At 40.3% G+C, this 23,879-nt stretch overlaps 3 protein-coding genes across 7 annotated transcripts; all 3 read left to right on the top strand.

The window, feature by feature from the left end:
• The first annotated feature begins 670 nt into the window (after positions 1-670).
• LOC133782438 (L10-interacting MYB domain-containing protein-like) lies at positions 671-18,234 on the top strand. Of its 2 annotated transcripts, XM_062221749.1 has the most exons (4): positions 671-755; positions 909-981; positions 17,010-17,354; positions 17,441-18,234. In XM_062221749.1, exons 3-4 carry the CDS (start codon positions 17,010-17,012, stop codon positions 17,783-17,785), a joined length of 690 nt encoding a protein of 229 aa, XP_062077733.1. In that variant the 5' UTR covers positions 671-755; positions 909-981; the 3' UTR covers positions 17,786-18,234. The 2 variants fall into 2 exon arrangements, with proteins under 2 accessions (XP_062077733.1, XP_062077734.1); XM_062221750.1 differs by lacking the exon at positions 671-755 and having other exon boundaries at positions 804-981.
• Positions 17,786-19,711, top strand: LOC133785388 (uncharacterized). Its single transcript, XM_062224633.1, has 5 exons — positions 17,786-17,899; positions 18,324-18,614; positions 18,697-18,840; positions 19,048-19,150; positions 19,242-19,711. Exons 1-5 carry the CDS (start codon positions 17,786-17,788, stop codon positions 19,709-19,711), a joined length of 1,122 nt encoding a protein of 373 aa, XP_062080617.1.
• Positions 19,712-20,956: 1,245 nt separating this feature from the next.
• LOC133782437 (uncharacterized) lies at positions 20,957-23,718 on the top strand. 4 transcript variants are annotated; one of them, XM_062221745.1, is made up of 5 exons: positions 20,957-21,439; positions 22,012-22,681; positions 22,777-23,203; positions 23,347-23,409; positions 23,495-23,718. In XM_062221745.1, exons 1-5 carry the CDS (start codon positions 21,106-21,108, stop codon positions 23,555-23,557), a joined length of 1,557 nt encoding a protein of 518 aa, XP_062077729.1. In that variant the 5' UTR covers positions 20,957-21,105; the 3' UTR covers positions 23,558-23,718. The 4 variants fall into 4 exon arrangements, with proteins under 4 accessions (XP_062077729.1, XP_062077732.1, XP_062077731.1 ...); XM_062221748.1 differs by having other exon boundaries at positions 20,958-21,391; positions 22,018-22,681; XM_062221747.1 differs by having other exon boundaries at positions 20,958-21,439; positions 22,027-22,681.
• The last annotated feature ends 161 nt before the right edge of the window (positions 23,719-23,879 follow it).

Raw genomic sequence — 23,879 nt, 5'->3', positions numbered from 1 at the left:
CACTGATTTACGTGGACAAGACACAATTGAAAGAATCTCAATAGTTTGGACATTTTTTAGAGCTAAGTACTTGCTCTTGAGACTTGCTCTCATTGAAAAAAGAAAAAGATTAAGCCTGAACTCACCTAATGGGTGTATAGGCAAAGAAATTAAAAACGAACATAAACTTATGAACTCATATTTGGAAGTATTGAGTCCACCAACCAGTGAGAGTGCTAGAGCAACCAAGACCTGAGATTCCATGCTGCTCTACCCACCCTGAAACTCAAACTTCGTTGTTGCAAATGGATGCTCTGGACGGAGAAAGCTTTGCCGTTGGGGATGAGTGCTTTGGGTGGTTGTGGCGCCAAACTACAGAGAAAGCCAGGAAACGAGAGAGAGAGAGAGGAAGAGGGAAGGAAGGAATTAATAAAATGTAAGGCTCTTGGCCTATATTTTACATATATTGTTGTCTATTTCTAATGTTGAAATACATCAAGGCCTTGTTCGGTAAAAAAATTTTAAACAGTTTTTTGATTAAATAATAAAAAATTTGATAACATCATCGAAAACACATGTTCGGTAAGTTAAAGTTTTTTTAAACTTATTTTTAATTTTTTTAAATTTTAATTAAAATTTACCAAATTTTGAAAACACCATTTTCATACTTTCAAAAAAAAATTAAACCAATTTTTTTTCTCCCATCTTAAGCTCGTGTACATAGACCTCTCTCAAGCTTCAATGGCTTCTCATGGGTCTCTCCAAATTTTCTTCAGGTACACCATCTCTTTCATGTCTCTCCCTCATATGATTTCCTCTTCTTCTTCTTCTTCTTCTTCTTCTTCTTCTCAATCTCTTTTTCTGATTTTGTTTGGGATTAGCGTTTGTGATTTTCCTCCATTTTTTCTCTTGTCTGATATAATTGACAGGGCTCATTGCTCTCTATGATTTGGGTCTCAACTCTGAGGTTTTAGCTAAGCTCAGTGTATTCTTACTTCCCAGGTAAATATTTCTTCTTTCTTTCTGGTTTGAACCTCTTTTGGATGCTTGATTTATGTTTTTTTTTTTGTAATATTGTACTTTGATTGACAGCATGAGTTCCTTGAAATTTTGTATTATATTTAGAATAGACAAGGGAAGATCAAATCTGAACCTAAACATATCTCGCTCATCCTCAACTTCTGACTCTGCCCAACTCACTGAAACACCTTCCACTCTATAATCATTCCCAACTTCCTCAGTTATTTCTACTTTCAATTTTCTTTCATATGAAAATTCACTAATTTGTTCTCCCAGACTCTTTGTTTGTTTGGTTCTTGAGAAAACAATATCAACCACTTTTATGTCTTCTTTTATGGTTCTTCTCTTTAGGGTGCCTTGAAATGAAAAACCCATTTCCACAATGAGTAGAAAACATTAAGTTCTGGGAAATTTAAGTGTGTTTGTATGAATAATGGAAGAACCAAAACAAAAGAGAAGAAAAGAGAGAATTTATTTTCTGGGTTTATAGTTTATGCTGCTTTGGGTTTTATCTGTTCTGCTCTCTCTCACTCTTAACTCCTCTGAGAAGAATCAACCCTGACAATTGGATTCATTGCACAAATCTTGTCGCATCAAATGAATTTCTGTTCTTAAACACAGAAACATGGCTGCCAATAAAAATTATGTTACTTTTATGAAGTGATAATACCTGTTGTCAAAGCCCTTTTGTTCCAAATCACCAGAAACAGTATCTAGAGAGTACTGCTTCAGTAATCTTGTTGACTTTGGCGCTGGACGTTCCCAAAATGGGAACTATCAGGTCGGGTGAATTCAATAATAGACGCCTGTTGGCATTCCAGCTTCCCTTCTCCTTTCAGGGCCTATCCGAAAGAGAATCTAGTACTTCTTAGTCGTGAATATCTGAATAGGACGAACTGCTCCGTGGATATCTTTGCTTCAGAACAAAACAATTAGAATTAGTCAGTCAACTGGAATGTGTATTATCCATATAGGGGATCTTTACTGCAGCCTCTCCTTTTCTTGAGACGCGCCTTTTTACCAATTCCTTTTCCTGATTCTACCTTATCTACAAGTTTAGCCACTGCATTTTTATAAAGAAGTTGCTTCTGTTTTGTTGAATCAATTCGACTGTGAATAGGAACATGACTGTTGACCACGTTTTTGGCCAACGACGTGAGAACATCAAAAACGACAAACCTTCAAGAGAAATAAAATGACACAGATAGTTTTTGAACAGAAAGTAAATAACACAACAATTTTTATAGTGGTTCAGCCCCAATATGTTGGTAATAGCCTAATCCACTTAGAGTTGTGATTATAGATTCGTACTCAAGATCAGATGAACTGAGCCAACTGAGTTTCTTCAGTACAGAATACAAGAATTCGTTATGATACCAGCACTTTCTCTCTCTAGAAAACTCAGACCCAAAATTTCCCAAAAGTCTCTAAAAAGAATAGAGACCCCTTTCTGATCCTATAAGCCATATATTTATAGGCTTAGGATCATACGTCTGATATCCCCTAGAATCGGGATATTTTATTATATTTATTACATTTAAATTACAAAAAACATTCAAAATGTAACAAAACCCCCAATTTGTGGGAAGAATGAGAGATTCCCGCGCGTGCCAAGACCGGTTCTTGTTGAAGCCGTTTCTGGGAATCTTGACTTAGTCCTCCTCTATCTGGTCGACCCATATCTCCTACTGGCCACTCATGCAAGTGCTGGTCGGACACATGCATGCTGGACATATGTAAGTGCTGGTAGGACATACACTTGCTGGTAGGACATGCACTTGCTGGTAGGACATGCACTTGCTGGTCGGACATGTGCATGGTGTTAGGACATGTGCATGCTGGTAGGACATGCACTCCTCTCGCCTAACATGGCACTCTCCTCTAGCATGCCATATCTCTCGTCTAACATGGCACTCTCCTCTAGCATGCCATGTCTCTCGTCTAACATGGAACTCTCCTCTAACATGGCACTCTCCTCTCTTCGGACCAAAGTCCGACCACATCTTGGACTACTCCTCGGACCAAGGTCCAATCACACTTCTTGGGGCTCCTCGGACCAAAGTCCGACCAGGCACACCCTAGCCCAAGTACTCTCCTCGGGTGCACTTGGCTTGGTCATGACATCTCTCAAGCAGTCCAAACTCTTTACTGATGCACTGGGATGCTGCTAAGCCAGATCACCCAACTACTCCATGCCACTTGCCATTTCTATTGCCACATCATCATTTTCAAATTTTGGGGATAACAATGATAATGTCCTTGATCTGTTCCACTCGCCTTTCAGTGATTCCTACCTAAATGACCATGTTCAGAAGTACAGTGCATATACTTTTTATGTATCTGCTTCTCAATCATTGAATCATCTTCCCTTCTAAGCTTGTTTTCATTTGGCATACTGGGCCCAACAAAGTTCTCATTTCTATCATGAAATTAGGTTGGTGGAGCTTACTACTACTCTTCCTTGGCATTTTTCACCAAATCTGGTATGCAAATCATGCTGCTTAGCATTTCCATCATCTGCGAAAATCGATTGTTCAAATTCTTTATCTTACTAATGTAAAAAACATGAGATTAAAGTACTTAATCATTGATAGAATCTTACCAAAACCTTCTCTTTTGAACAGCTTCTTATCTGAAATCATCTTCCTTGTCATCTGAAATGATGAGATTAAAGTACTTAATCATTGATAGAATCATGATTATTCCTTAGCTATGAAACTTTACTTTTCATTCACCTACATTTGCAAATTTTCATCATTAGTCAGAAAAATAAAAATAAATAGAAACCACAGCACTAAGAGCCAAAGAAGACTAATTATGCAGAATCCATATATGAGACCTTCACAAATACAAATTGTAAGAGAATAAAATACAAAAAGACCAGAGTCTTTTTCAAATGAATATTGACAAAATGTTATGGTCTCTGCAAGCACTAATTTGAGGTGCATAACAACAAAACAGAGAAAACATCCAAAAACTTTCAAATTCAAAAACCACTTTGTCCCTTTATGAGAATGAATGATCTAAAAAAGTGCAGTTTTAGAGAAAAAGATAAGTGATTTGGGTCTCAATGATTTTGAGTGGTTTTCACCTTGAAAACCTGAGATTAGTCAATTATATTTAAAACAAAGGTATTGAGACCTTTAGGCAATTATATTGAGAGAGATGAGTACCTGAAACAACCTTGTACTCTGCTTTTCTTTAGAATGGTATAAAGCTTTTTGCTTGAACTGAAAAAAAGTGATAAATATATGTATACTTTAAGGAGATGAGACCTTTAGGATTTTACCATATCAATCTTGAAGTCTTAACCTTTAAATATTTAAAGAAATAAAAGAAGAAGAAGAAAAATAAAAAATGCCCATGAAAGCTCACAATCTCAAGAAACAACAACAAGAAGGAGCTGAGAAAACACAAAAAAAAGAAAAATGGGCATTTTTGAAAGATAAAATTATGGTGAAAATGACATAAAGGTTGAGGAAAAGAAAAGCTTTCGGCTGAAGCAAAGTTTAGTTGCTTTCCCATCTCTCTCTATCTCTGCAAATCTTCAACTTCTCTCATTGGCCTTCTCACTCATCTATCTTTTTTCAAACATTATCTCTCTCTTTCTCTTCAGTCTTTAAACATAAAAATGACTCTTGCCCTTTGGAGGTTTCTTAGATTTATGTCACATAAGACAAACTCTTTAACTTTCCACTTTGGTTTTTAAGGGAGACATTCATTCGTACATCCACAATAATACACATTTTGTATATACATGAATATATTATTCTATGAAATTTATAACATATCTTATCATGTAATACAAAATGTTCTAGAAGTCGACATAATTAAATATATATAATTTTATATATATATATTGTTATCCCAAAAATCATAAGTGAATGACATGGCAGGCATCAATTACACGTGGCTGACACCTGGCAGAATCTGTGCTCGACTATCGACCAGGGGATATTCGGTATCATGCAATCGGTTTCTTTATACGACCAGACTGGTCGTATGCACATTATACGCGGAGGAAATCTTAGGCAGTTATGATGGAATCCAAAATTATCTCCCATGATTTCCTGAGTATCCGATTATTTAGGAAAGAATATCTGTAACAAATCAATGTAAATCTTCCCTGAGCTTATAAATAGAAGAAGAGGGCTCAGGGAAGGGGATCTTTTTTTCTTCTCCGATTTTAAGACCACTTGAGATTAGAGTAATAAAACTAGCTATATTGTATTGTTCTTCAGAGGTGGGTGAAACTCATTGAACCCGAGTTCTTTGATCACTCCTCAAGATCTTATATCAATAACAATCTAAGTGGACATAGGTTATTACCAGACCCTGGGGTCGAACCACTATAAAATCTTGTGTTCTTATTATTTTCGTCATCACACTTTTCAACATATTCTTCCACATCAAGCGTATTTTGACCCCGTGTCAGTTGCCCAAATTCTGGGTCAACATTCTGGTGCTTTCATTGAGAGCTTGATATAGCATCATTGAGAAAACCAATGGCGAAAACTACTAGGAAAACTAGACAGGTGGCCGGCGCTGCACCATCTAACCCGCCTCCTCCTCCTCCTCCCAATGTGGCTAAAGATGAGCCACATTTGGAATTTGATGAGGAAGAAATGGATGACGCAACGCTGAAGAGCACTCTAGGGGCGCTGCACGAAGAGCTGGCCAGTCTAAGGGCCGGTCAGGAAAGTGCTACCGAAATCATGGAACGGTAGCAACAAGAAATTGAACGGCAGCATGTGGAGCTGAGTGAAAGGCAGGCAGAGATGGACCGTCGCCAGAGCGAGGCCATGGCAGCCCTCGAGGCAGCCTTACAACTGGCTAGGAATCAGGCTGCACCGCCTCGCAGCCTGATCAACCTGCGAATGGGCCACCCCACAGGGGTCCCAATCCTAGCCCGCCTATCCAACCCTCGAGCCTGCAAAGGCCCGAGCAGCCACCGGCGCCTCAGGACGATGTCCCGCTAGGAGACCCTGAGGCACAGCCTCCATCCCATGCTGGTCACGGCAATCCCCCGCAGCAGAGGCAGAATAGGACCGGGCAGCAGCCTCGCAGTCCTAGACGCCATAGGGGCGACGAGCCAAACCCTCTGAGCAGAGGACAACATCATCCTGGCAACAGGAGGAACTCAGAGTTAGGCTCTGCGGTCCGAGGCCCCCCACGACATGGTAATGCACGGGGACCTAACGACCAACGCAGACCACCCTCTAACGCTCAAGAGTTTCTGGCCCGGGAGGGCAATCGAGGGAACAGTCGATCCCACCATAGCCAATCAAGATTCAGAGATGGCCATGGTTATAATGAGGCCGACTCAGGCAAAGGGAATGTCGGTCGGAGGAATGAAGAAAGAGGTGGAGGCAGGAGCCAGCCACCTCAAGATGACCAACCCGACAAACGGGATGCTGGGGGGCAGCCCAGACAAAATAACGTCTTCGACTGGCTCGGAGCTAGCGAGCAGCGGAGGAGAGACGAGGACTTGAGAGATGTACTCAACGATCGCCGCGAACGGCACGACGAGTACGTCCCCCCAGCACCAGAGCCCAAGCGATTCCTAGCGCTGTGCAGGCCCAGATAGATGCCCTCAACCAGGCAGTGCAACAGCTGGTCGGGGGAAGAACATCTTACATCGACCACGATAGGAGGAAAGGCACTCCTTTCGTCCAAAGGATAGCTATGGCAGAAACTCCTAGCAAGTTTAAAATGCCTACGCTTCCAAACTTCGATGGGTATGGTGACTCAGTATCTCACGTCAACAATTTTGAGATACAAATGGACATTCAGAAAGTGTCCGAAGATGCTCGGTGCAGGATCTTCCCTGCAACACTTTCTGATGCCGCACAGGAGTGGTTTTTTAAATACCCTCCTGCAAGTATAGTTTCCTGGGAAATGTTCATAAAGGAGTTCTACGGACAGTTCTACGCGGGTCATGTGCACCCGACTGAGGCAAACCAGCTGGTCGAAATACGCCAGCAGGATGGAGAACCACTGAAAGACTACATCCAGCGCTTCATGCGAGCAGCTGCTGGAGCAAAGACAGTGGGAGACGAAGGAAAAATGATGGCCATAACCGTAGGGGTCAAGAGCTGCACGCCTCTCTGGGAAAGCCTCCGAAAACATGGGGTTAGAACTACCCAGGAATTCTTAGACCGGGCTGATCGCTACATCAAGCTCAAAGATGCCATCACCGACGAAGAGAAGCCCCCAGGCAAGGGCAAGGGGACTGCCGAGACTGCCAAAGCCGCCAATGGGTCCAAGCCCAATGGCAACGGCAAAGGCAACGGAAACGGCAACGGCAATGGCAAGAATGGGGGGAAACGGCCACACAATGAGCCTTCCACCTCTGACAATAAATGAGCCAAGGGTAACCGTTATGAACCTCGGTTCACTAACTATACTGCCCAGTTAAGTCTCGGGGAGAGGTTTATCAGGCCATGAGTTCCAGCGTGCCTTATAAGAGACTTGCCCCCATTCGAAAGGATATTTCGAAAAGAGACACCACCAAGTTCTATCGTTATCATAATGACTACGGACATGATACCAACGAATGCAACCAGCTGAAGGATGAAATCGAGTTCCTTATTAGACAAGGACACTTGAGAAGATATGTACGGGCCTTGGGAAATTCCCAACGAGAAGCTCCAAGCGGCAACGAGCAGGCGCCCACGCGTCAACGCTTGCCACCTTTGCAGCCTGCCCCCGTGACTAGCACATTGTTAACCATTTGCAGAGGCCTGCACCTCGTGGGAAACAGCGGAAAATCCAGAGAATGATATGCTCGGACTCTACACCACGACCAGGACATTGAGATGATGACTGTGGATGACCGCGCGCCGAAGAAGGCTCGATCAGAAGAAGGCGAGATAACCTTCTCTGATAGCGATGCCCGACATGTCCGGTTCCCACATTTCGATCCGCTGGTCGTGGATATCCAAATGGCCAACATGATGGTGAAGAGAGTGCTGGTCGATACAGGAAGTTCGGTGAATATCCTGTATAAGTCTTCGCTGGAATGCATGAAGTTGTCCGTTAAGGACCTGGAGCCCTGCAACCAAACGATATACGGCTTCTCTGGTAAAGGACTCGCCCCCGCAGGGTCAATCAGACTACCAGTGACGGCAGGTACAGTGCCTGCTACCAGGACATTACTCGCTACTTTTATAGTAGTCGATTGTCCTTCGGCGTACAATGCCGTCATTGGGAGGCCTATACTGGTTGATCTACGGGCCGTCACCTCTATGTGGCACTTAGCCATGAAATTCCCGACAGACGCAGGGGTAGGATGCGTGTTGGGAAACCAGAGGGAGGCCAGAGAGTGCTACAATGCCTCAGTCACGAAGGCGAAAAAGGGAACGTCAAAAAGCACTACCTCAGATAAGTTGCAGATGGAAATTGATACACAAGCCCAATCCGGTGATGAAGTCACCAAATAGGGTGTTGCCCAAAGTGAGGATAAAGATTTAGATCCTCGCTTTGGGGATTTTGAAGAAGATGTTGGACCCGTCGAGGACCTGGAAGAGGTCCAACTTGACGAAAGAGACCCGACCAGAGTCGTGAAGGTCGGGAAAAACCTAGAACCAACCACGAAGCATGCACTGGTGGAATTTTTGCAGAAGAACCAGGAAGTCTTTGCCTGGTCGCACAAAGACATGGCTGGGATAGACCCTGCAGTTATCAGCCATGTCCTGAACATTGACAAGACTTTTCCACCCGTGCAACAAAAAAGAAGGCTGCTCGATAAGGATCGATCGAGAGCCTTAAAAGAAGAAGTTGAGAAGTTAAAGGAGAATGGGTTCATCAGGGTGGTGTTTTATCCATCGTGGGTCTCCAATCTAGTGCTGGCTCCCAAGCCTAATGGCAAATGGCGAACCTGTGTGGATTTTACAGACCTCAATAAAGTCTGCCCAAAGGATTGCTTCCCACTCCCAAGAATCGACCAGTTGGTCGATGCTACTGCAGGACACGAGATCCTCTCCTTCATGGACGCATATTCAGGCTACAATCAGATTAGCATGCATCCCCCTGACGAGGATCACACCAGCTCTCGGACCGATACAGGCTTATACTGTTATAAAGTAATGCCCTTCGGACTGAAAAACGCAGGTGCAACTTACCAGCGAGTAGTTAACCACATGTTTAAAGAGTTGATCGGAGTAAACATGGAGGTATACGTGGACGACATGCTGGTAAAGTCTAAAAAGGCATAAGGACATGTGAAGGATTTACAAAAATGTTTTGATGTATTGAACAAGTACCAGATGAAACTAAATCCTCTCAAATGTTCCTTTAAAGTTGGATCAGGGAAGTTTTTGGGGTTCATTGTAAATTCAAGAGGAATCGAGGCCAATCCCGACAAGATAAAAGCCCTGATCGACATGAAATCGCCAGAAAAGATCAAAGATGTACAAAGTTTGACCGGGAGGATTGCAGCCCTAAGTAGATTTATTTCAAAGTCAACAGACAAATGTGTCCCTTTTTTCAATCTACTTAGGGGCAATAAGAAATTTGAATGGACAAGAGACTGCGAGCAAGCTTTTCAGGCCTTGAAAGCCCATATGGCACAGCCTCCCATTTTATCAAAGCCAATCGAAGGAGAAACTTTGTTCATTTACCTGGCGATCACTGAAGTTGCTGCTAGTGCGGTACTAGTACGAGAGGAAGAAGGCGTACAAAAAGCGGTTTACTATGTAAGCAAGAGGCTGATCGGAGCAGAACTGAGGTATCCTCCCATCGAGAGGTTAGCGTACTGTTTAATCTTGGCATCAAGGAAGCTACGTCCTTACTTTCAAGCCCACCCTATCACAGTTTTAACTGACCAGCCCCTTCGGCAAGTCCTCCAAAAACCAGAAGCGGCTGGGCATCTATTAAAATGGGCAGTCGAACTAGGGCAGTTCGATATCACATATTCACCGCGAGCAGCAGTAAAGGGACAAGTCTTGGCTGATCTTATTGCAGAGTTCACCAAACTTCCAGACAGCGAGCAGTGCGAACAGCCTAGTGTGCCTAAGCCCCAAGATGAAGCTCCTTCGTGGAAGTTATTCACGGATGGGTCGTCCAAAGAATCCCACGTAGGAGCAGGAGTGATATTGATAACGCCAGAAGGGCATCGATTTCACTGCGCCATCAGGTTCGACTTCACCGCGTCAAATAATGAAGCCGAGTACGAAGCACTCCTCGCTGGATTAAGAATGGCAAAAGACATGAGCATAAAGGCGCTTGATATTTACAGTGATTCACAGCTGGTAGTGAATCAAGTTCTAGGGGAATATCAAGCACGAGGCCTAAAAATGGTGGCCTACTTGAATAAAACTAAAGACCTGTTAGCCCAGTTCACAAAGTATACCCTCCAGCAAATATCGCGTGATCATAATTCAAATGCAGATGCCTTAGCCAAACTCGCGAGCGCGAAAGATGCTGACACTTTGAACATTGTGCCAGTAGAAAGATTAAGTGAGCCAAGCATATGAGCAATAGAAGCCAGTATGGAAATCCGAATGGAAAATACATGGATGGCGCCTTACTTGGAGTATCTGACGAATTGTGTACTACCAACAGATAGAAACAAGGCCAGAACTCTACAAAGGCAAGCTGCTAGGTACATACTGGTCGATGGTGTTATGTACCGAAGAGGATATTCCATGCCACTACTCAGATGCATTACACCAGAAAAAGCTAAGGAGCTAATGAAGGAAGTACATGAAGGCTTCTGCGGGGATGACGCTGGGGGGCAAAGTTTGACAAAAAAGATTCTAAGGCAAGGCTACTTCTGGCCAACTATGAACGAAGATTCGATGGAGTTTGTACGAAAATGCGATAAATGTCAAAGGTTTTCCAAAATTCCACGAGCAGCCCCAAACGAGTTAAAACAGATGCAGAGTCCTTGGCCTTTTGCAGTATGGGGTATCGACCTGATTGGATCCCTGCCCATGAGAAAGGGCGGAGTAAAGTACGCAGTTGTGGCAGTTGACTGCTTCACCAAATGGGCTGAAGCTGAACCACTCGCTACCATAAGGACCAAGAAAGTTCTTGACTTTGTCATCAAGAACATTGTTTGCCGGTATGGTTTGCCCCGAAAGATTGTTTCAGACAACGAAACCCAATTTGACAGTGACTTATTCACCGACTTCTGTGAAAGGCACGGGATTATCAAAAGCTTTTCTTCAGTTGCGCATCCACAAGCAAACGGGTAGGTCGAGGCAGTGAATAATACTCTTAAGGACACCCTAAAGAAGAGGCTTGAAGACGCTAAAGGAGCATGGCCAGAACAGCTGCCTGAAGTCCTCTGGTCGTACAGAACTTCCCACAGAACAGCGACAGGTCATACCCTGTTTTCCTTAGCCTACGGATATGAGGCCATGTTACCTGTTGAATTAGATCCCCCCTCACATCGACACATTACATACGACCAGGGCCAGAACAGCCAACTGATGATGGAGTCCCTAGACTCAATTGACGAATTACGAGAAAAAGCCCAACTCCGAGTTGCTGCGTACCAACAAAAGGTCGCCCGGTACTTTAACTCGAAGGTAAAGGAAAGAAAATTCAACGTCGGTGACCTAGTGCTACGATGAGTTTTCTTAAATACCCACGACCCCACTGCTGGAGTACTCGGACCAAACTGGGAAGGACCTTACCAGATTGAAGACGTCCTTCATCCGGGCACCTACAAACTTGCACGCATGAATGGAGATCTCATTCCACGCTATTGGAATGGAGAACACCTGCGCAAGTATTATCAGTGAACGGTCCTTCTTAAAGGACTGGCTTGTATTAATTTTTACTTTTTACAAGTTTCGAAAAAGGGTTAGCCACGTTGTATGGCTAATGGCTTATAAGTGTAAGATCTTTTTAAGATCCCTCGTACAGACATGTTTAGTCCATTTTTAATACGAGATTATAAGGGACTGTGCGCAGCCAGTCATTCTTGCCAACCTTTGTAAATTTATTTTTACAAGTATTTGTTCATTACGTGTGTTGTTTTGCTGTATTACAAGTGTTGAATTTTGCAACGAGCAGTAATGTTCGAACAGGTTATGGTCAAGGCAAGTGACCAAGGACCTAAAGCTCCTCGATCACTTGGGGGGCATATAAGGTACATCAATAGTAAAGCGTACCATGAGGTATGTAAACACATGAACAAAATGAGTGAAAGCATGCTACGGTACTTAGAGCATTTTTCCAAATTTATGTTTTGTAAAATCAAACCAAAGTACTATGCTAAGTTTGGTCATGCGAACAGGTATTGTAATAAAAGAAACTTATAATATCAGTAAGGCAATCGTTTACACCGCGAGCATTAGTGCTCGGATGTAAATATGAAATTAAAATAAAAAGGACCTTTACATCACGAGCCATGTTGCTCGGATGTAATTGTTCAAGTATAAGTAAAAAAGCTGCCCTCGCAACAATAAAAGAAAAAATTGTCTTTACAAATAGACCCGTGGGCCATAAAAGCTGAAAAAATAAAAAAATACTAATTTTACTGGGGGGCAGGAGGGTCTTCTGGGTTAGGAGCACTCTGATCAGCCGGAGGATCAGCTGCAGCATCAGCAGCAGGGGTTTTGGCCTTGGCTCTCTCCTCTGCCTCCAACCGAGCAGTGCACTGTGCCATCAGCGTCCTTTGCAACCGCTCAGAAAGATAGTTAATGTTGGCCTCCCGATTGTGCTTCCAGAAGTCATAAAAACAAAGGAAGGTGGCTTCCTTGTACTTCTTCAATGTTTTGGCCCTATCCTCCTCTAGCTCCTGCACTCGCCCCTCGAGCTCTCGCACCCGCTCCTCAAGCTTTTTTTCCTCATCCCTGCTAGCGGTCAGATCGAGTGTAAGCTGTTTACACTCTTGGGTGTGGAGTACAGAACTCTCCCTCCATCTGTGCCGCTCATCGATGGCTTTCTTCAGAGCCCCTTGACTTTCTTGAAGCTCCTGGGTGAGGGTGGCTTGGTCCTCGCATAGATGTTCATTCAGCTTGAACAGCTCCTTGTTTTCCTCGAGCAGCTTTTTCTTCTCATCCTCGAGTACTTGCTTAGCCTGAGTAAGCCTGGAGTCAAAGTTCTGTCCACGAGAAACCAACACCCCAGTACGGCGCTAGCCAGCAATTAAAGACAGCAGTCCCTGAAAACAAAAAACGAAAAAAGTAAGGAACAGAAGTCATAATAAATGATGAAACAGCAGAAAGTGACTTACGCTGACTATTTCATTCAACCCTCTGTTGATGATTTGGTCAACCTCCATTGAGGCAGTTTCGTTGATGGCGGCCTGGCTGCGTCTGTGCTTCGAAAGCTTATATATTCTCTCCCTGGCCAACCCAACCACAAGGCTGGACAGGGAGCCTTCGGACAAGTTGTCCAGAGTTTCTCTACCAGCAGCCCTAGAAGAGGGCTGTGGATTCTCAGGCGCGGGCGTCGACTGTTCTGTGGGAGGCATAGGTGTCGTGTTTTCTTTAGAAGGGCCGGCACCGGGAGTGTCCTCCATTCAAGCCGTCTTTGAAGGGGTCTTGCTACTTTCCCCTCGAGCCCTTTTGCTGTCCTTCGGGACAGAAGCGGCAGCAGCAGTTTGGTAATGCTCGAAGAAGTCCTCAGAGTCCATACCTGCACAAAGAAAAACAATTCGAACAGTTAGATTAAAGGGTCACGGGAAACAGAGATCAAAGTAAAAGGATTACAAGTTAAATACTCGAGCTACACCTACTGGTCGTAACATTATCTACTGAACTACCTAATTCCTGGAAGAAATCTGAGTTTAAAGAAGGGGCGTTCCTAAAGTTGCCATCCCCATCAAATAGATGGGAAGGAATTGGCAGATTATTCAAAAACGAGAATGATGTATCGTTTACTTCCGACGAGTCGTCAGACAGTTCGGTAGGTTCGGCAACCTTTTGTTTCCCCTTGCCCTCGAGGACCGATGATTCCGCTGCTCGATGGGGAACGACAGGTTCCCTGATTGTAACCCCAGTTGGCCTCCTCCGAGGAGGGGGTGCCTGAGGTTGCTGCTCGGGTTCCTGCTCAAGTTCCACATCGGCCTGGGCACCACTCGCCGCAGGTTCGATAGTCGCAGGTTAAGGGCCCCAAAGGTTAGCCAGCCTAAGGTTAGCCTCATTAATTAAGTTTTTCACACTCTTAGCAGCACTTGACATGCTGGCTAAGAGTGCTACCCTCGACTCCATTCCTGGAGTGGGGGTCGGGCGTAACCATGGACCTGGAATACAATGGAACAGTGAAGTATTATGATAAGAAAGGATTAATGTACAAAAACTACTGGTTCAAGGATTGTTATCTTCTTTACCTCCTCGAGTGAAGGCCAGATTATCTGCGGCAATGTCGGGCGTAAGGAAGTACTCTTGGTGGTACTTCCCCACGTTGGAGATGTGAGTGGTGTCGAACAGAAAGGTGCGACCAGTCTCCTGGTGGAAGAAATGAAAGAACCCCGTACCGTCTTGGTTGGGGTTGGACTTGAGGTCGAACAGAAAATTGACCTCATGAGGAGAAGGAGCTGGCCATTTCCTAAGCTTGTAGAGGATATAGAGCGCGGCCAGCATCCTATACCCGTTCGGGGTCATTTGAAAAAGGGCCACCCCAAAGTAGTTTGCCACCCCTTGAAAGAATGAATGAAGAGGCAGGGTGGCACCTGCCTTGATGTGGTACCTCGACCAGGCGCTATAAGCCCCCCCTGGCAGGTTGGCTCGCTGGTCGATGGAAGGTCTGACCAGGGTCACCCCTGTCAGGTTATATTTGTTTAAATAGTTGTTAATCATGCGAAGTGTCACTGAACTTGGGGAAACGACGTGCCACTCGACAGCCGGCTGATCGGCATGGCGAGGACGGGCACGCCTCTGAACTTCGGTTTCAGGAGGGAATTCACCTCGACCACTGGTCGAAGGGGTATCAACAGAAGGCTGACTTGGAGAGTTAAGGTTGCGTCTTTTTCTAGCTTTGGTTTTTGTTCTGGCCATTTTCTGGTGGGAATTGGTGGAGGATTTGGGCTAGGACGAGAAAAAGGGATTTCTGGGATCAACGTAGAAGGATTCTCTTCGCCTTCGAGCAGTTGGGCCAAGAGTTCGTCTTCGATAGGTCTTTCTCCTCCCCAAGGGTCTTGCATATGAACTGCAAACAGACAATGGAGGAGATAAGACACAATCCGCGAAGTAGTGTAGGAGATTGGGATAACGTTGCTCGTGCCTAAATAACCAGTAGCATCCTAATCCTACGCTAAGTTCAACGTGGGTAGTTTGAAAGACGGATAAAAACAAAAAGGAAAGTAAAACTGTTTTCTGAAAAGAGAACTTTTTCGACTCCTGAAGGGCAGGAAAAAATTTCGGTTTTTTCACCTAGCTTAAAGGTTGAATCTTTCATCAACCTAACGTCCCAAACCAGAGATCCTAACTATCAAACTATAGTCTTAACCTATACAAAGCATAAAAACGTATTTTTACCAAGCACTAGGCGGTTTATACCAAAAAACCCTTAAAACCCTATTCAAGAACACAGAAGTCACAGAGCACAGAAACGGCATGCATGGTGTAATAGAAAGCTTAAAGAACGAAGTTCTTACCTGGGCGAAGATGGAGATTCGAAAGAAGACAGAAAATCGGACCGGAAGACCTTCGGCTAGACGTCAGACTGGTTTCTGAAGCTCTGGATTCTGGTACAAGTTCTTGAAAATATTGGCAAAGGTGATGAGTAAAATTTTTTTAAAGGAGAAAAAAAGCCTACTTATAGGGATCAAAGGGATAACCAAAAGGCAGTAATCATCACTTCCCACTTTCAAAACATGGGGAAGTGTATAAGCCGTCAAATTGCCTTTTTGGAAACCGAAAAGGCTTGATTAGACATAATTATATCACAGTTTTCGAAAATGCACGGGGATTCTGACAGACATCATGGGAATGTGAACGGTTGTTCCCTTAAGTTTCTTTATTGCTGGTCGCACTAAAAAAACTTGGGGGGAAAATGTTATCCCAAAAATCAGAAGTGAACGACATGGCAGGCATCAATTACACGTGGCTGACACCTGGCAGAATCTGTGCTCGACTATCGACCAGGGGATATTCGGTATCATGCGATCGGTTTCTTTATACGACCAGACTGGTCGTATGCACATTATACGCGGAGGAAATCTTAGGCAGTTATGATGGAATCCGAAATTATCTCCCATGATTTCCTGAGTATTCGATTATTTAGGAAAGAATATCTGTAACAAATCAATGTAAATCTTCCCTGAGCTTATAAATAGAAAAAGAGGGCTCAGGGAAGGGGATCTTTTTTTCTTCTCCGATTTTGAGACCACTTGAGATTAGAGTAATAAAACTAGCTATATTGTATTGTTCTTCAGAGGTGGGTGAAACTCATTGAACCCGAGTTCTTTGATCACTCCTCAAGATCTTATATCAATAACAATCTAAGTGGACGTAGGTTATTACCAGACCCTGGGGCCGAACCACTATAAAATCTTCTGTTCTTATTATTTTCGTCATCACACTTTTCAACATATTCTTCCACATCAAGCGTATTTTGACTCCGTGTTAGTTGCCCAAATTCTGGGTCAACATATATATATATAGTGAAAGGCTTTGTCAAACACAGTAGGTGACAAACACTGCAAGCAAGGTCATATAGATTTGTCAGATCAAATCAAAACAAAAAATACATATTTGTCATATCATGCTGCTTAGCATTTCCTCTGGCCCTCAATGTATATTCTAGATTCACTCCTCTTAGGATGGCTAAAATTCGACAAATTCGAGTTTTCATGAGCACTTTCTCTCCTGGAAGCAGTTTCTTGTCCAATTCTTGTTTTGATTTTTAAGAATGATTTTTTATTTTTGTTGTGTTTATTGTAAATATTTTATCTTGTTTGTTCCTGATCTGGTTAGTTTCTGGTATTTTTTTTATAGCAAATATATGACATAAATCTAATTTCTTATTGTTGTTCTTGAAATGGTTGTTTCTTTAGGAATAGTCTTGTATTTACATTTAGAATTCTTATTGAATCCATAGGTCTTACCTAGATGGCAGGTGTTGATAATGAAGTTCTTATTATTGAGAATAATGATGAGGCTTCTGTTTGGACTCAAAAGCATGAAGAAATTTTCATTGAACTTATGGAAGAAGAAGTCCTAAAGGGAAATAAGAATACCACAACCTTTACCAAGCAATCATGGAAATATATAAAGGAAGAGCTTTGTGCACGAGCAAAAAGAAATTATAGTGATATGCAACTAAGGAACAAATACAATCAATTAAAGCAAAAGCATAAGGATTTTAAGTCTTTACTAAAAGAGACTGGTATGGGATACAATGCAGTGACTGGAGAAGTTAGTGCGACAGATGAAGTTTGGGATAAACTTATTCGGGTAAAAATTATTTAAAATGGATTTTATGCTTGTTTTATTTTGATAGGTATTGGTATATTTTATCAATATAATTTCATTTCATGTAGGTTAACAAGTCTGCTAAAAGATTTAGAAAGAAAGGTTGTAAGTTTTATGAGAAATTATGCACTATATTTGGTGATACTACTGCAACTGGTTCCAATGCTCGTCCTTCAACTCGAAGTCCTTCTAATGATGGAGATAATAATGATGATGATGCAACATCGATAAGCCGTTCTACTAGGAATGAAGAAAGTAGTTTTGATGAGGATGGTAGCAAAAGAAGAGGTAAATCAACAGCCACTTCGAACTCTCGATCAGTAAAAAGAGCAAAGTTCTCATCAGCTTTGGCAGATGCACTGGCAACATATAATGAAACTGCAAAGCGAAAGACAGAATTGATAAAGAGATAAATGGCAACATCTGCATCACATTACTTATTGGATGAGAGTGTTGAAGCTCTTAATCAAATTGATGGAATTAGTGAAGAAGTATACGCAAAAGCTATTGAGAAGTTTGAGAACGAGGTGTCCAGAGCATTGTTTCTAAAGATGCTAGAGCATAGAAGAATAGATTGGTTGATGAATTTGAAGTGAAAAAGTTTAGATTTTGTTTAGCTATGAACAAGATGACTTTATTTAGCTATTAACTTTAGTTTTGTTTAGCTATTGACTGGATGAGTTTGTTAAGCTATTGACTGGATGACTTTATTAGCTATTGACTGTATGACTTTGTTTAGCTATTGACTGTATGACTTTGTTTAGCTATTGACTGGATGATTTTGTTTAGCTATTGACTGGATGACTTGTTAGCTATTGATTGTATGACTTTGTTTAGCTATTGACTGGATGACTTTTTTGCCTATTTTGTTTTATGGTTTGACTTTGACTTTGAGTGTTTATATATTTTTATATATTGAATGTAAAATTTAAAAGTTTTTTCTACTATCAGGATAAAATGTCTTTAAACGTTGCTCGGTTCAACAAGGATAATTTACTGGATGATTCAGATGATGAGTTTGGAGAGATTTTGTTATATTTTGCTTGTGAGGAATATAATCAATTATATCTATCTAAGCAACCTTGTAGAAATTCATCTCTTTCAGGCCATGAATACGTTATGGAAGTGTTGCATGGGCATTGGAGTAGATGTTATGATTTGTTCAGAATGAACAAAGATGTCTTCAAACTATTTTGTGATGTTCTAAAAGAAAAAAAAATTATTGAAGAACTCATGATATCTGTCTGTTGAAGAACAAGTGACTATGTTCTTATTTGTGATTGGCCATAATGAACGACATCATGTGATTGCTGAACAATTTCAGCACTCCATCTCAACCACATCTCATTATTTTAGGAAGGTTTTGAAGGCAATATGTCGTCTATCCAAAGAACTAATTACTCCATCTTCATTTGATGTAACTCCTCCACAAATTCGATTCGATCCAAGATACTATTCATTTTTTAAGGTACAAAAATTTGAATTTTTTTCTTTTCCTTTCTTTCAATATTAAATAAAAAAATCTAATAATTATTTTGTATTTTAGAATTGTGTTGGAGCTATAGATGGGACTCATATTTCTGCGCATGTTCCAATTGATGAACAAATACCATATCGAGGTTGAAAAGTGGATACAACTCAGAACATTATGTGTGTATGTTCATTTGACATGAAGTTCACATATGTTGTCCTTGGATGGGAAGGATTAGCTAATGATGCACGGATTCTTCTAGAATGTGCCACAAATCCAGATTATGGATTTCCAATGCCACCCCAAGGTAAGTATTTATCAAACTTATTATGTTGATTGTCATTATTTTGTATTAAATATCTATAAGTAAAATCTAACATGAATTATCGTTGGATCAGGAAAATATTATCTTGTTGATTCTGGCTATACAAACATGCCTGGTCTTCTTTCGCCATATCGAGGGGAAAGGTATCATTTGGGCCAGTACACAGATCTTAATCCCATAGGCAAAAAAGAGCTTTTCAATTATCGACACTCTTCCTTGAGAAATATCATTGAGCGGTGTTTCGGCGTGTTGAAGGCTCGCTTTCCAATCCTAAAACAAATGCCTTCATATGATCTAAGAATACGAAAGTACATTGTCATTGCTTGCTGTGGGATTCACAATTTTATAAGGATAAATGCAGAAGCAGATGTATATTTTGATGGAGGTGAAGGTAATTCTGAAGTACAGGCCACCACTTTACAAAGCACGGATGGAACTTTGACTGATAGTGTAGAGTTCAGTATTTCTAGAACTCATATACGTGAAATGACTCATGTTCGTGATGAAATTGCTGATCATATATGGAGAGCTAGTCGACGATAATGAGATTGAGTAAAGACATTAGTTGATTGTTATGACTCGTTTAATACTTTACTTTAAGTTTGGACAATTATCAGTTTATATGTTTTTATTTTACTATGTAAACTTTCTTGATTTTGTGTTATATCGTGGATAGATTTTAAGTTTTGAAATTTGAGATTACTTGGATATTATTAATATAATATTTTTTTACTTGGATATTATTAATTTTTTTTATTTTAAAATAATAAATAGTGGTCACAAAAAATATTTTTATTTTTTAGTTTAGAAAATGAAAATAAAAAATAAAATATAAAAAAAAAATATTTACCAAACATGTTTTTTATTTTTTATTTTTTTAAACAAAAAATAAAAGTTACCAAACACATTTTTATTTTTATTTTAAAAAAACAAAAAACAAAAATGGTTATCAAATGCATTTTTATTTTATAAAAATAAAAAAACATAAAACAAAAATATATTTTTATTTTTGAGTTTAAAAAATTTAAAACAAAAATTTTACCAAACGCAACCCAAATGTATAGATTTTTTTGTTTGATATTGGGATTCGAATTTGTGACCTCTTTTTGCAAGGAGAAGAGATATATTACTACTAGGCTACATCTATGATCAAATTATATGTATAGATTTGGTAACAAAAAAAATATTGTATTATGTGATTTGATTTTGATTTCTAAAATAATATTTTTTCTTTAAAAATAAATTGCCCTTTAAATTTTTAATTTTAAATATAGCAGTAAGATGCATTGCATTTAAAAGTGATATTTTCGAAATTAAGCCATTTTTTAGGGCTAGCCCAAAATAAAAAAAAAAAGAGAGATTTTTTTTTGTAAATATATATTTCTTATTTTTTTACAATTTCTTATTTTTTTTTTAAATACAAACTCAAGTTTTTAAAAATACGATTTTCAAAGTTTCATAATTACGAAAATACACTTTTTAGAAAAAAGAACTCAGTGGACCAACCAAAAGTTAACAAATAAAAACCTAAAAATAATGTGAAAAAAAAACTAAAAACAATATGAAAACAACACAAAAAAAGAAAAAAAAAAAAACAATACTATTAAAATATAAAAATTTCCTTTAATACTGTAAAATTGAAAAAAAAATATATATATATTTCACTGTAAAAACTTAATTTTTTTAGCAAAAATTAATATTTTATGTAATTAAAAAAATAAAGAAATATAGGTCCTAAAGCATCAGATGAACTGGTTTTACGTGCCAAAATTGCTTGCTGAATACGAACCCGCCATTTTTATTTTTCGAATTGTCCAAAATTACCAAAACAGGAAGTTTATTTTGGAATCCCTCCAAATCTCTAATATTCAAATTAGGCACTCTAAATTGCAGGCGCATTATAATCTTGTCCCTCTGTTTCTGCAGTTTTTATTTTCATGGCGGACTGCGAACCTCCCTCGTTCTCTCTGGGCTTCGATTTTGGTTTCGAATCGGAGCCCCAAATACCTGTTCAGGAACCCTCCATTCCCCCTCAACAACCAGCTCCAGTTCCTCCTGTTGTCGACCCAAGCGACCTAACGCCTCTTGATGACGACGGAGACAAATTAGGACCTGAAGTCGCGGATTCGGATCTCGATACCCGTCCAGATCCACCTCGGATTTTCAAACGCCTCAGGCGAGGACCGCCCAAGTTGCCCAAGAAGCCGCCGCTCAGTGGTGATGGTGAGGATGATATCGAAGATTTCTCCTCACAAGAGGATATTTTACATGGTACATCTATACATTTAGTGCTAATATGTTAAGAATAAATTAACATGTAGTATGCATATACGATGGTATAGGTCAATCTTTACTCTGTAGTTCTTTTTAATATTCTCAAGTTCAAGAACTAAAGGAATAACTGTGTCAGATGAAACGTCATATGTGGCTCATGAGTGATTTTTTGTGATGTAACGTAGTGTTGAATGGTGTTGCAGAGCTTTGACTCTTTTTTTTTTCTTTTTCTTTTGGGCTTTATTTTGATGAATTTAGTTGAAATGGTATCAGGGATACTGAGAATTTGAGCATTTATGTTAAAAAGTTAAATGATTTGAGAGCATTCTTGTTCTTAATAGAAAGCTGTTTGAATGTGAACTTGTTATTTATAGTTGCATATGCTTGGTATAAAATTATATAATTAAAGTTAAATCATAATGGTTAGTAGGTTCATGTTTTGTAACGTTAGGTATGTACCATTTGGGTCAGTTTGTTTTTTAATTTGAAACTCTGACCATGATACCTGGATTATGTATTGTTAATGTGTTTGTGTTTATAAGTTTTGTTCTTTTGGATTAAATGTTTAGCAAAAGTGTGTACAGAAGTAAATCCATCAGCACAACAACTTCATGCCATGTGTAGTAGTTCAAAGATTCCTTTACATGGATGTGGAGCTATTAGAAACTCATCAAGCCAGTGGAAGGCAATAAAAAACAAGCCAGTTTCAACTTCAACAGCTTCTGCAAGCGTGGAATCAAGCCACAATGAAAAGTTGTTTCGAAATGTAACTGTTAGTCCTCTTCGAAAGTTCCAGTTAATTGATTCTGATTCAGATGATACTTCCACAAGTGAAGAAGTTATAATCAAGGAAAATCACAAACAAAACGCTGGCCATCCTACCACTACTGGTGAACAAATAAGAAAAGCTTCAGATTTTATGCCCCAGGGAGTGGATTTATGGAAAGATTTCTGTCCAGTTAAGAGTGTTTGTACACCTGTTTTAGACGAGTTCTGTGAAGAATACTTCCGCTCTTTGAATGATATGAAAGCATCTGAGAAAATGGGAAAAAGAAATGGCCAAAACATTGAACAGTCCTTGAATGTGGCTAATTCACTTCTGCCTGCACATCGTTACTTTCTCCATCATGATCCTAGGGTTCGGAAGTTAGTTCACAATCGCTTATCCAATTTCTTCCCGTTAGGTATTGATGAGAACAGTGAAAATCAACAGTGTCGTGCATTGTTTATTGATTACATGTAAATGCTTCTTCCTTATGTTGCTGCTTGTGTTCTTTTAGGAAATTTATCTTGTGATTTATCATGTCAATAACTAGTACTTGTTGCCTGTTCAGGGGACAATTTGGTAACAGAGAAGCTCCTAAACGACAAGCAACTCAACAAGTTATTCTCGGGAGTTCAAAGAGAGGAAGAAACAAAGCAAATGAAGAACTCTTGCTTGGTTCTCGAGGCTCCAGTAACCTACAAAAAGGCAAAGTAACACAAAGTAGTACTGCTAAGAAAAGCTCAAATAAGAGAAATAGTAAGTCAGTAAAACAAAGTGCTGGGGAAGTTTTTAATGCTTCTGAGAAGTGGGTAGATCCAAAACAAGGGAGCACATCAAGAAAAACTAGTGTTAAGAGAAGCTCAAAGAGAGGGTGCAGTACAGCACAAACATCCAGCCCTGGAGAAGGCCTCCATAGCTGGGTGGATCCCAGAAGCAGTGCTCAATCAAATGGTCAATCTGTTGGTCATTGGTTTACAGGCTCAGATGGACGAAAGGTATGTTAAACTTTGATTTTTGTTGCTGGTGAATTCATTGTACTGTCTAATTTTCACATTTTTTTTACATGCTGCTATCTCCTATATTTGTCTTTGCTTTAGTAAATACAGTTTGCGTCTAATGCTGGAATGTTTACCATCAGGTTTATGTCAATAAAAATGGGCAAGAGCTGACCGGTCAAATTGCTTACAGGCAATACAAGAAGGTAGATTTTCAAATGCATTAGTAATATTTTATCTTGATTGTTTTGGTGTTTATCTTATTGTAGTATTTTTAATATGATTCTGCAGGATAGAGGAGCAGGCTCAAATAAAGCCAAAATGAAAACGAGTTCCAAAAGGAAAAAAACTTGACAGTGTATTACAAGCCTTATGCATTCCTTCTTGTAGATTTGTAAATCTGTTGTTCAACCTCCTATTATCTTCATTCTTTTTCCCCTAGTAAAAAAAAACCTGTTGGTTCCCGAAATACAGTATGATGGCTTTGTCCAAATTTAAATACCTGATGTCTAACATTTCTTAATTGTAGAAGAGGGAATTGATAAAGAAATCCCTTTTTTTGGGTGAAGCATTAGAAAACCTAACTTATGCTGTAATTAGTGCACCCTTTGAAAATATAATGCCCAAATGGCTGAAGACTACTGCACAATGAGTTGTTTAGAAGTTTCAACACCAA

The sequence above is a fragment of the Humulus lupulus genome, chromosome 6, assembly GCF_963169125.1.
Source record: "Humulus lupulus chromosome 6, drHumLupu1.1, whole genome shotgun sequence".
In the NCBI taxonomy this organism is placed as follows: Eukaryota; Viridiplantae; Streptophyta; class Magnoliopsida; order Rosales; family Cannabaceae; genus Humulus; species Humulus lupulus.
The sequence above is the reverse complement of the archived record's forward strand: the minus strand, read 5'-3'. Positions and strand labels throughout refer to the sequence as shown.

Coding starts and splice junctions, on each gene's coding strand:
- LOC133785388 (XM_062224633.1), top strand. CDS start 17,786: ATGGCAACATCTGCATCACATTACTTATTGGATGAGAGTGTTGAAGCT. Junction 18,615..18,696: donor TTGAAGAACTCATGATATCT/GTCTGTTGAAGA, acceptor GAACAATTTCAG/CACTCCATCTCAACCACATC. Junction 19,151..19,241: donor ATTTCCAATGCCACCCCAAG/GTAAGTATTTAT, acceptor TCGTTGGATCAG/GAAAATATTATCTTGTTGAT.
- LOC133782437 (XM_062221745.1), top strand. CDS start 21,106: ATGGCGGACTGCGAACCTCCCTCGTTCTCTCTGGGCTTCGATTTTGGT. Junction 23,204..23,346: donor CAGGCTCAGATGGACGAAAG/GTATGTTAAACT, acceptor GTTTACCATCAG/GTTTATGTCAATAAAAATGG. Junction 23,410..23,494: donor CTTACAGGCAATACAAGAAG/GTAGATTTTCAA, acceptor ATGATTCTGCAG/GATAGAGGAGCAGGCTCAAA.
- LOC133782438 (XM_062221749.1), top strand. CDS start 17,010: ATGGCAGGTGTTGATAATGAAGTTCTTATTATTGAGAATAATGATGAG. Junction 17,355..17,440: donor TTTGGGATAAACTTATTCGG/GTAAAAATTATT, acceptor CATTTCATGTAG/GTTAACAAGTCTGCTAAAAG.